The sequence below is a fragment of the Lygodium microphyllum genome, chromosome 1 (assembly GCF_053477565.2).
Source record: "Lygodium microphyllum isolate KBCC chromosome 1, Lygodium_microphyllum_v1.1.10, whole genome shotgun sequence".
Taxonomy (NCBI): domain Eukaryota; kingdom Viridiplantae; phylum Streptophyta; class Polypodiopsida; order Schizaeales; family Lygodiaceae; genus Lygodium; species Lygodium microphyllum.
Window position 1 is genome coordinate 35,545,636 of NC_141135.1, and position 12,656 is coordinate 35,558,291.

General features: G+C 35.8%; 1 protein-coding gene across 1 annotated transcript; it reads left to right on the plus strand.

Annotated features, from left to right (window-relative positions):
- Positions 1-1,165: 1,165 nt before the first annotated feature.
- LOC148040994 (GDSL esterase/lipase At4g16230-like) lies at positions 1,166-10,556 on the plus strand. Its single transcript, XM_087675421.1, has 5 exons — positions 1,166-1,592; positions 3,557-3,687; positions 4,083-4,328; positions 9,668-9,923; positions 10,284-10,556. The coding sequence occupies exons 1-5, from the start codon at positions 1,274-1,276 to the stop codon at positions 10,502-10,504; spliced, it is 1,173 nt and encodes a 390-aa protein (XP_087531547.1). The 5' UTR covers positions 1,166-1,273; the 3' UTR covers positions 10,505-10,556.
- Positions 10,557-12,656: the final 2,100 nt, after the last annotated feature.

Sequence of the window (12,656 nt, forward strand, 5' to 3'; positions counted from 1 at the left end):
TTAAGTATTGCTTAGATGTCCCTTTTGTATACACAATGTGAACTTCAAAATATTTGGCTATGTATATGTTTGTGTGTGTGTTTGTGTGTACACTCTTGTATATAAATGTATACATTGAGTGAATATGTTTAACCATTTATAAAATTATTATCTCATCCCATATATTCAATTAAATAAAATACAACCTCTTTTAAAAAGTGTAATGTAGTATGTGTGCATTTGTGAATGTTTTTAGAGTATATGCACATTGCATATACATGTTTAACCATTAAAATATCATATCATTTCATATGTGTGAGAGAGAGAGAGAGATATATATATATATATATATAAAATAAATATAACCCTCAAAAGCTCTCTTTATTTCTTAAATATCAAACTTCTTCTCCTTGTGCCACGTAGACTTGGGAAGCCTTTTGGGTGGTTCGGGATCCCCCAAGCAAACCTCTAAATAATATATAAAATAGACATGGTATTAATCACATTTAAAAAAAAAGCTTAAGAAAAAGATATGGCATTAATCAATTTTATAACTAAAATGCCCGAAAAATAATATAGTAAGCTTTTCTCGAGATAATTTTCAATTTCAATGAGTTTGTTAAAACCCTAAGCAATAACGATCAGAAGCACCTTAGAGGTGCAGATGTACATATCAGGCTTGATAGAAGTATCAATATATAATTTCTGCATTAAAAGGAAAAAAACTGCATGTACTCGAGTCTCGGTAAATAATGCCACCTACGTATTGCTACAAAGAGTCATCAAAGTGCTGTATCCTCCTGTACTGCAGGTAGAGTAGAACAACGATGGAGGCGCCATTGAATGTAGGACTCAGGACTCAGGACTCGGGACTCGTCACTCCAGGAGAATGGCCGTTGGCCACTGGTAATGGTGTCGTCCTTGTTAGTAAAAGAGAAAGACAGCAGTAATGGCGGTGCAGGAGACGTGATGGGTGGGTGAGTCCTCACTACTAACCATATTAATAAGACTACTACATGGTATCTAAGTACGCAGCTGCGGTGCAGGAGACGTGATGGGTGGGTGAGTCCTCACTACTAACCATATTAATAAGACTACCACATGGTATCTAAGTACGCTGCCTATAAAGCTGGTAGTAGTCAGGTAGCCGCATAACTGCTATCAATATTAATAAGACTACCACATGGTATCTAAGTACGCTGCCTATAAAGCTGGTAGTAGTCAGGTAGCCGCATAACTGCTATCAGATGATATTAGAGCTGCATTCTCTATTGCGTGTGGCCGCGCCGGAAATATGCTCCGCCATGGATTCCAGCTAATTCTCTTGCTCTTGTGCAGCTGCAACTGCAGCTACTCTTCTGCTTCTTCTTCTTCTTCTTCTTCTTCTTCTTCTTCATTCGATGCAGCAGCTGCCGCTGGTGAGGTCGCAGGCCACCGGCCCGTGCCGGTGTTCGTGTTCGGGGACTCCCTCGTGGACGCCGGTAACAACAACTACCTGCCCAGATCAGTGGCCACCGCCAGGAGTCTTCCCTACGGTATCGATTTCCCCACCCCGGATGCCGGTCACCCAACCGGTCGCTTCACCAATGGCCTCCTCATGGTGGATATCTTCAGTAAGTCATCGCCCACCAATCACATATTGCTTTTCCTGTTGAGAGTCAGAGGTCCCAGTTACAATTAGATTGCTTCTTGATTTCCAAGGCCCAAAGACTAGTTATAAATGCAAACTCTCGCAGATCAGTTGCAAATCTTGACTAGTAGATAAGCGCGCCCACACACATTATACATACACGAGCACATTGCACTAGTCTTGTGTAGGTTAGGAAATGATGGACCCACAATTGAAATTGATGCAATTGGGCCATACAAAGGATCTAGAAAATAGGAAAGTTGGCATGTGAAGAAGAGAAAGATGCATGTGAGGTGTGAGAGCGAATGGTTGTATAGCACATTGCACTAGCTTCATGTAGAATCCTCATTTTCTGAGGATACTATATTCACCCTATGAGGTCTCTCATTTCAAATGGTGCAAGACACGTGCACGGCATCGGCAACTATGGTGACTTCCATAGGTCAGTTTTGTCCAAGTCTAAGTTTTACAAAAGATCCTAGTTTTCTACTTGGATTGTCCTTAAGCTAAGGTTTAAAAAATATTCTATTTTATAAATGTCTAAGTATTGACATTATGTAACACCCAAACTAGTGTTCTTTGAAGCTTCCTAACTAGGAAAGTTTAAATAAAGTCGTATCTTATTTGCCCCTAGACATCTTGAGATCCATAAATTATTATGCCTTTATCACTTAGTTATGAAGCGATATATTTGAGTTGTTTTATCCTACCCTTAATAGGAAAGTTTCTTGTGAATGAAACTCTCCACATAAGAATTGTAGATCGAACTCATTGCATCCTCCTCTTTCAAGTTTTGAAAGTATCTTGTGACCATTAATGTCTCCATTCCTTGGAGATCATAAATAACCTTCTCATATTTGACACCCTCACCTTTGTGTGCTTTTACATATTTAATAACACTTAACCATAAACAAAACAAACTTTTTGTATATTCAACCTATGAATATCCCTATAAATCGATACCGTTTTATATGTAAGTAAGGCCCAAAAATGAAAATTTTAAAATCCCTTTTGTTGAGTCCAAGTTTATTCTCATGGATCAATTAGTGATGTGTCAATCCTATGCTTACCTCCAAAAGATATGGCTTTCCAATCAAAATCATCGAATCTTGAGGGGGATGTATGAGGTTTTTTAATAAAGGGCCAAGTTAACCACCCATAGTTGATCTTTTGCTAGATTTTTGAGCTAGTAGAGTAGATGTGTCAAGACTTGCTCAAGAGTATTCAATCCCAAAACTTTGTTTTTCTTAGGTAATGTAGCTTGAGTTAAAGCAATCATAGGCCAATGCTAGTCCAAGTCACCAATTTTCCAAATGAGCCTTCTAATAATACTTTTTGATTTCTTCCATTTCGACCTTCAAAATGTAAGAATAGATACTAATAAACACTCAAATAACTATGTGTTGAGGCCTTAGTTTAGTTTGGTTAGTTAGGTTCATTACGAAGGCTTGATACAATATTGATTTTGGGTTTTGCATGATAAGGAGATCTAGAGCTCAATAGGTTGTCCCTCTCTAATATAGTGAATCAATAGCTTGTGAGGTGACTCTAGTGTTTGAATAATGTATCATTCAGAAAGTCATTCATAAACTAATAGTTTTTGCTTGCTAAGTTTGATTTTTAATAAGAACTTAACTAAGTAGAAAATACTGAATCTCATCGATGGTGATAATTGCTAAATTGTGCATTGGAGGATTTTGTAATGCTTTTTAAGTTCCCTTTCTCTTTGCTAGAGTAGGAGCTCCACTTTATTGAAAATGAATTTCCTAGCTTTGTAGGTCAAAAATTGAGTGATGTATTTTGACAACCATCTCTAGCACTTGTTTGAAATTGAACATTTGGTTTTGTAGGTTAGAGATATCACAGTATTGTATTTCCACAATGGTGGAGCTTTATTTTCACAACCATTTTCAGTACCAAATTGAAAACAAATATTTGGTTTTGTAGGTCAAAGATTTGGTGGTACTACATTTCCACAACCATTTTTAGCACCTTCAACAAAGGGGCCAATCATCCTAAATGGTGTGAATTATGCCTCTAGTGGTAGTGGGATTTTGAACAACACTGGGCGCTTATTTGTAAGTCACTTGCATTAAATGAAACTTTTTTGAATGAGAAATAAACATTGCACTTTAGTTCTTAAGCATCTACTTTTCCTTCATTCATTTTGCTCTAATAGTAATATTATTGATGAAATCTAATTTTTGAGAAGAAAATAAGGGGAAGAAGAGAGTTTACAAAAGTGGTACATGGCCTTTTCTATTTCATGTTACTTGTTTTAGCATAAACTCTAAAAGTTTGACCATTTTTATCGTTTTAGGTTCTTGCATATGATAATGATTATGTCAGCTGATCTTTTTTCGATGTGCATAAAATATGATGACATGTTATGTGAAGAATCCTAGTAAGCTAGACCTTTTGCTTATTTCTCTTATATAAAAGCATGCTTAAAGTAAGTTTATTGATTTTTCAGATCCATGTTCTTCCAATGGATGTGCAACTAAGTTATTTTGAGCAAGCCACCTTGCTTGACTTGAAGGTTTTACTAGGGGAGGACAATGTGGCACCTTTCCTTTCTAAGGCCCTTTTTAGTGTGACTATTGGAGCTAATGATCTTGTGGACAATTACCTCAGTGTGGTGCCTATCTCAAAGGAAAAGTTCTTACCATGGGAGACCTTCAAGCAAGATGTTCTAGACAAATTCAAGAGTCAACTAAAGGTTAGAAGATAATTCATTTGAGTTTCAAGGTCATTAGATCACACTATTGATATGTAGACTTAAGGTCAAGCTACTTGCCAAGATAATGTGGTGTTCATGTTGTTGATAAGATATGTAAAGATCATTATATGTATTTATTAAAGTAAGATAATATTATCAAAGAGCATTGTCTTAGGCTACATATGTGATTATAGTTGCTTGATAGTGGTTTCATATAGACACAAATGGATGATAATGACAAGGTTGAACTGCATACATTTTTGCATGGATTTTGGAGCTTATGGGTTGAGATCTCACAAAGATCACATTCATAGACTTTTTTGGTCAAGTACATAGAGATTTCCATGATGATGAGCCCACATATACTTTCATGATGTGGGTTATTTCCATTTCAATGAGAAGTTGATTCTAGTGTGGGACTACTATAAGCTTTTTTGGTTAATCACATAGACATTTTCATGATTATGAGCCTATAGATGTGGGCTATGCCCATCTAAATGAGAAGTTGATTTAAGTGTAGGACAGTGGGACTACTATTACTACTACTACTATTTCCATGATGATGAGCCCATAGATGTAGGCTATGCCCATTTCATTGAGAAGTTGATTCAAGTGTGAGACAATGGGATCCCTCCTACTACAGTTGTTGTTGCTACTATTGTTGCTATTACTGCACGTGCACAAATCCCTGCCTTGCCTTGTGAGAAGAAAAAAAGAAGCCAAAGTATAAGCTTCGTATACACTTTTTCTCTCCTCTCCATCATGAATATATTGGGCTTGCACTACCAATTATGAAAGCATTTACGAGGCATTTATTTTTTAATTGAAGCTTATAAAATTCTATAGGGATGCACTCATGGTAGCAAAAACCCACATCACATCCATGATGAGCCACTTGTTTTATTTTGGACTTGTTCATGCCCTTCAAATACTTTATCATTAATTAACCTAACCAATCACAATCATACCCATCCAATCTTTACCACCATTCAAGGCCTCCAAAAGTGTTGCCTACCCTTGTATACATTTTGGCCTTAGCCAATGTCAATCCCATCTAGTTTACTATATATCATAGCTATGGAACCATGCTTCTTGGGAGATCTTGATGGAATTTAGAATATGATAAATAGAAATTGCACATGCTATGCATGAAAAATGTGCACATGGTTGGTAGGTTGTCTTGCTAGAGTTGGCTAATTATGAAAAAGAGTAAGCATGAGGTTTGTATGTGCTTTTTCTCCCCTCTACATCATGAAAATCTTGGGCTTGCATTATGAATTACGAAAGCATTTACTTTCCTATTGAAGCTTATAAAAGTGTATAGGGATTCATTTCTTGGTAGCAAAAACCACACCATATCCATGATCAACAAGTTTTTTTAATTATAGGCTCTCATTTATGCCCTTCAAATGCTTTATCATCTTACACCCAACCACACTCATTCCCACCCAATTATTGCCCATTAAAGGCCTTCAAAGTGTCAGATATCCTTCTACACATTTTGGCCTTAGCTAGCATTAATCCCACCTGGTTTCTTATATATCACAATTATGTAAGCTTTCTCCTTGGGCAAGTGTGATGAGATTTGGAATGTTAAATACAAATTTCACATGTTATGCATGATAAACATGCATGTGGTCAATAGGATGTCTTTCTTGAATGGTATATTAATTGGAATAAATTAATGGTCTAAGCTATGCAAAGGCTAAGATGGCTTGTGTAAGTGGTTAGTCAATGTATATTCTCTAAAGGACTGGTTGGATTTGATAGACTAGGTTTCAAGGGAGTTATTGGTGAGTTCATCAACTTTACTCTAAAAAATCTACTTCAATTGTGTATTTTAAATTTCGTGTAGGGTAATGCTTCGAATCGATTGGAATGCAATCTCCTTACTTTTTCGGTATTGAACCTAGTAAGTCTGAATATACATAGCTCTATAGTGTTCATCCATGATTCCCCTTTCTTGATGTTTCTACTCGAGTTCTACCATATTGCCACCACATTCATAATAACTTGCCAAATAAAGACTTTTACCTTGAGTGGTAGTTTTAGTATCCATGTTTTACTTAGGCTACTCTCTAGTATCTTTTGACAAGTGAACCCCCCAACTTTTTATGATCTTCTTAGTCTTAATTATTGCATCCTTGATTCTTTCGATGGTATTAGCAGACAGAGCTTGACTTAGTCTTAATTATTGCATCCTTGATTCTTTCGATGGTATTAGCAGATAGAGCTTGACTTAATACATTTCCATTTAATGCAAGAGAGTTGAGTAGATGAGTATCCTTGCACTAAGCATTAATTGACTTTATCTTGATATATGCATATGCAATCATTTTCTAGCTTATTCTATGCATTTTGGTGTAGGTCCATTTCTTAAAAACTTCATTGAAGCCTTTTAGTTATTTTCCTTCAAAAAATCATTTCAAAAATCATCGGAAAACCCTTGCCTAACAACATCTTTTCCTTGTACTTGATGGCCTCTCCCCTCTCAACCAAGCATTCCATCATGTGGGATAAGGGATATTGGCCAAAGAAAATAAGAAAGAATTGATATGGCTCTCGTGTCACACTCCCCTTCAAATTGTGATGGGATCTAAGTCAACATCATGCCATCATGTAGTGTGATGTTTGAGCTCTCACAGACATGCCTGGGACCCCCTTTGGACCTTGTCTAAGCCCCGGAGCAGGTCTAGACCCTTCAGGTATGCACCGTCACATGTAGGATAGGGGATATGTGGCCAAAGAAAATAAGAGAGGATTGATAGGTCACCTTTGACTCACTTATCTTTGGATTGTGATGGGATTTAGAGGTTTGTAAGAATAGAGGAGCAAAGAAAGGATTCTACTCACATGGTCAATATGGACTTCACGGTTGAGATTACGAGACAAGTAAATGAGCTAGTTAGCTTGGAATTAAAGTACTTGTCGATATAAAGTGGAGATCAACTATGGAAGTTGAGTATGATCACACAATGAAGAATAACACTTGAGAGCCAGTAGGTCAACTTGAAAAGTAAAATATTATTAGTACCAAGTGGGTTTGGAAGAGCTTGATGGTAACTTAGAAAAGTACAAAGACTAACTAGTTATATAAGGACTTTTATAAGTCAAAAGGATTTGGATTTTTAAAATAATTCACTCTCATTGTTAGAATGACTTGCTATTCACACAATATTAGTAGTGTTACTCACTAAAAGGGGCCCATTTATGGAATGGATGTGAAATTAGTGTTTTTGAATAGTGACCTCAAGGAGAAAGTATATGTGGCTTAACTCCATTGGGGTTTGAGGCTTCTCATTTTGAGAACAAAGTTTGTAAGTTTTGTGACTCATAGAAGATATGATCCATCAGACTCAAAAAAGGCATTGAGTTTTGAGTTTGAAATGACAAACTTAGGCTTGTTGTACTATTGTTTAGGGATTGAAATTTAGAGTGCTCGGTAAGATCTTCTCTAAAGAAATTTGCATGGGGGATTTGGAAAGAAGTTGGCATGATTGAGTGCAAGGAGATACCTATACATCTACGAAGGTCAAAGAGAAGTTATCCATTGATGATAAATCAATATTAACATACATTGCAAGGTACATAAGTTTGGTGGATAGGTACATGGGCAAGTGATAGTGATTTTAGGAAGTTAGCTTTGCTAGATTTTGTTTCTCTTTGGATTCATGGAAAAAACTTGTTTTGTTACATGTGAAGTGGTATAGTTAAGGTTAGTGCTATGGCATATGACATTGTAGGATGAAGGTTCAACAATGCTAAGATGTGATAATCATAGTTGCATTGCTATATCAAAAAATCCAATGTTTTTTGCATACACCAAACACATTGATATCCAATATTTCTATATGCATGATTTGATTGAGGATGGAATAGTACAACTTGTGTATTTTTCAACAAAGGAAAATGGAATAGCAGAAAGGATATGCTTTCATTTCATATTTAGAAACTCAACATTGGACTGATGTTGTAGTTCACTTGTGAGTGAATGTTAAGGGGGAGTGTTAGATATGCTCAATGTCCCACTCTCATTAGGTGATACCAATGATCCATGGTGCTCAACTTGTCTATTGTGTGATAAAGCAGAATGGTGAAATATAAAGGATCTACTTTGAGTTCCATCTTTAGAGACTTAACATTGGCTTGAGGATGTAGTTCACCTATTGGATGAAGATTGAGAGGGGATGCTAGATATAATCAATACCCCATTCTTGTTAAGTGCCACCAATAATCCAATGACACAATATTAGTGACTTTGGGAATCTCCCAATTCTCACCTTTTGAATACTAAAAAGGTGCTACTTAGATAACATGTCCACAAGTTTCTCAAAACCATGTGATGTGACCTACCATTGGAAAGCGCTTGAAAAATGAAATATATTGAGCTATAGAGCTCTCGATTTGGAGTTATAGTGATCAAGTTATGAGAAATCCAAATATTTGACCACGTGTCCCAAATTTATGGAAAGTTCCCATATTTCCCAACATCGTGGCATAGTGCCCAAAGTTATAAGGACCTCATTATGAGAAAAAGACATGTATGAGCTCGAGACATTGGTTGGGTATCGAATGATAAGTCAAATGAGTTCTATGTGATCAAATGGCAAAAAGGTGATGTTTGTGGATTTACCCTTGGGTTAGATAGAGTGAACCTAATAGCAACCTGTGGCACACTACATGAGATTGTAAACAGTGGGAGTTACCTTTTTAGGATCCATATACTTAGGCCCTAGTGACATTATATTTCTCCATGTATTTTCTCACAAAACATTGAGGGAGGGAGGGGCAAGGAAAGGAGGATTATTATTTTTTTAGTGGGCAATTCTGTTAAATTAAAACCTACATTTAACAAGTTTGTAATATTGATAAAGGATCTACTTATCCTAGTAAAACAAAATCTTGCCTTGCTCTTAATTAGCATTGATGATCTAAATATTACCTTATTTTAAATTGTTTGCTTTTTAAATTTAGTTTCATAAATTTTTCATTGAATGGTGGCTTTTCTATCTTTGACCATTTTACTTTTGAATTTTTGGTTTCCTAGATTTCGCTAACAGTTAAATCAAGTTATGGCTAACTAACTCATATTGTAGCATAGTCTATCCAAAAGTTTCTGCATTTGGCCATTCTACTTTGGAAATTTTTGTATTGTAGACGTCTTTAATTGTTGAACTAAGTTAGGGCTTACAAGTTCATAGTGTGACATAGTTGATTTAGAAAAAAAACATTTTATCTTAGTCGCTTACAGCATTTTTAATGGCTTGGTATGCTGCATGTTCTCATTTTGAGGATTATATTTCTTGATAAAATGATATTTTTTTTTCATATTTATATAGTTCTTGTATAATGCTGGAGCACGCAAATTCATAGTGACAAACATGCCCAAGGTGGGATGCATGCCTTACATGAGATCACTTCATGTGTTCAACAATGGAAGTTGTGCGACTCTTGCAAATTCATTAGCTGAATCCTACAATGTTCAATTCAAGAAAATGTTGGATGAGCTCAATCATGGACTTGTTGGTGCTAAGTTTCTTCATGCAGATGCATATGGACTTATGGCCCACATTATCGATAACTATCATACTTATGGTAAGAGAAAAAGCTCCAATACTCATGTTTGATTTACTAAATATAGTTTTCATAATGATTGGAGCTATATATGGATAGAAAAAGAACAAAATACATAATCTAATTCTTTAGAATGAGAGAATTTTTTATTGAAATGTTATTAAAGCTTATTAAACCCTAAATTACTTATAATTTGACCTCATACCATAGGGCTTACATATTTGTATGTTCAAGCGATCACATAATAGCATAAAGTACCTACTAAATCCTTACTTTCAAGCAATTTATTTTTGAAAATTGCCTAATATATCATTCTTTATGATGTAATTTATTATAATATTTCTCAAAGTTTTGACAATATGGGGGACTTTTAAATTGTAGGCTTTGATGATGTAGAGAGCGCTTGTTGCGGGTATGGTGGCTCTAGAAAAGGGTTTGTCCCATGTAAATCCTTTATTTCTCCTTGTAATGAACGTTATAAATATCTCTTTTGGGATCCATACCATCTTACACAAGCTGGTTACAATGTGGTAGCAAATGAGTTCATCCATGGGAGGGATTATATAAGTCCCATGAGCATCATGCAACTTTTATCACTCTAGCATATTCTTGTTGTGCACTTCTCATTCTTAATGATACTTACATCATTTTATAGGTTATGAAAAATTTTGATAACCTTTGGTTACTTTTTCATCTTATATTTTCATGACACCATTTGTGCATGCGCACAATAGGACATCTTTATGTAAAAACTCTCTCTACCCCCTCTCTCTCTCTCTTACATGTTTAGAAGATATCGATTATGCATAAGTACAATGCATGTATGCACATGTGTACACACAAAAGAAAACACATACATGTATGCATATACACATTTATAAACTATTGTACAAACATATGTACATACTTAAACATGTATGAAAATGTGCATAGATACATTCTTTCATGTATAATCAAAACCCAAAAATTTGTAAATATCCCCCATCCCCCCCAAACATACATGCTTGGATGCACACATGGACATGTGCATGTGCATGTGCATGCATGTCCACACATATATACACACACACATTATCCTGTAAGGATGTTTAGTGCCTTAACAAATTATGTCTCAAAACACTCCTTTGATCTGATGTGGCTATCCTTAAGTAGCTACCTAAAGAAGTTTTCCACATACTTCTACCTTGCAAACTCTTTGGCTTTGGTTTGGTTACATGAAAATGGGCCTTGAGAACCTCTATGCACTTACAATGTAGTACTACCTTATCCATATAAGGACTTTGCATACTCAAGTCTACAATCTTCCTTTATAGCAACAATGACTCTTAGAACTAGGGTTTTACTATCAAACCATCAATACTTCACCTATTATTGATGGTACTCTCCATTATCATTGTATATACCATTGGGTCAATGCAGTAAGGATACTCTAAAGCTACATCATTTTGTTGCAACTAACTTTCATGTAGGCATTTATAGTGATACTTTTAGTCGCATAATCACTCATAACTCTAGCATATTTTGCAATGGGGATTGAATGGTTCATGAAAGCAATGTATTGACCCAAAAATTAATGAAAAAAAAAAACCTTGAGGCCATAGCAATGCACCATTAATCCTATGATTTTAAAAACACTCTTTGGCTTCTTCAATGATAGTTGCATTCTAAATGTCCTTGTTATCATCTTGATTGGTTTGTTGGTTGCTTTGATGGGTCGGTCCAATCACCTCCAACCTCTTTTTCATGGTCTTTGTGCAACTACTACAAGGAAGTGTGATAGTATTGACTCTAGGTTTGTGTGTGTGTGTTGCGGATGACTTTGGGTTAGTGTGTGTTGCGCTGATCTCTCTCTCTCTCTCTCTCTCTCTCTCTCTCTCTCTCTCTCTCTTTGTGGCTTTCTATATAAATGCATGGCTATGTGTGGATTCATTAATAGCAACAAATAATCAAATTGCAATCTTATTTTTTTGTTTTGTCAATTGGGTATATCATTTGAGATCTCCATAATGATGGTCACATAACAAAACAATTGTTTTTGGAAGCTTACTAGCCAAATCTCACATTTTGAAAGTTTACTAGCCAAATCTCACATAACAAAAAAGCTTGGGTTTGGAAGCTTAGTAGCCAAATCTCATATTATGAGAGAAAAATAAAGGAGAAAATTATGAAAATTTGGAAAGAGGGTGAAGGAAATGGAGATGAAGAGAGAATTTTATGAAAATTTATGGTATAAAATTATATTGATATAATGAGAGAGAGAGAGAGAGAGAGAGAGAGAGAGAGAGAGAGAGAGAGAGAGAGAGAGAGAGAGAGAGAGAGAGAGAGAGAGAGAGAGAGAGAGAGAGAGAGAGAGAGAGAACAAGAGCAAGTAAGAGGAAGAGAAAGAGTAACCAAGAGAGTAGAGTGTCAAGTAGAGAGTAGTTATATAGAGAGGGAGTATAGGGGGAGGAGAGAGAAGAGAGTACATTAGAGGGAGTAGAAAGAAAACAATATAGAGTAAAGGAACAAAAGAGGCATATTTGCACTTGTTTATCTCATGATTGTACAAGTCATTGAAGGATCACTACTGTTCACACTTTGTTGTATGTGCTAGATAGCCCCTCTCTCGCCCTAAAAAGATAGCTAGCTTAGATGCTCTTTACTTGTTAACTGAAGAACTTTATCATGGGAGTTGGCAAAAATTCAACTTTTCTTCAAAAGGCCCAAAATATAGTATTTTTTGCACTTTGATAAATGTTCTTGCACAAAAAACCA

Coding starts and splice junctions, on each gene's coding strand:
- LOC148040994 (XM_087675421.1), top strand. CDS start 1,274: ATGCTCCGCCATGGATTCCAGCTAATTCTCTTGCTCTTGTGCAGCTGC. Junction 1,593..3,556: donor CCTCATGGTGGATATCTTCA/GTAAGTCATCGC, acceptor TTGGTTTTGTAG/GTCAAAGATTTGGTGGTACT. Junction 9,924..10,283: donor CGATAACTATCATACTTATG/GTAAGAGAAAAA, acceptor TTTAAATTGTAG/GCTTTGATGATGTAGAGAGC.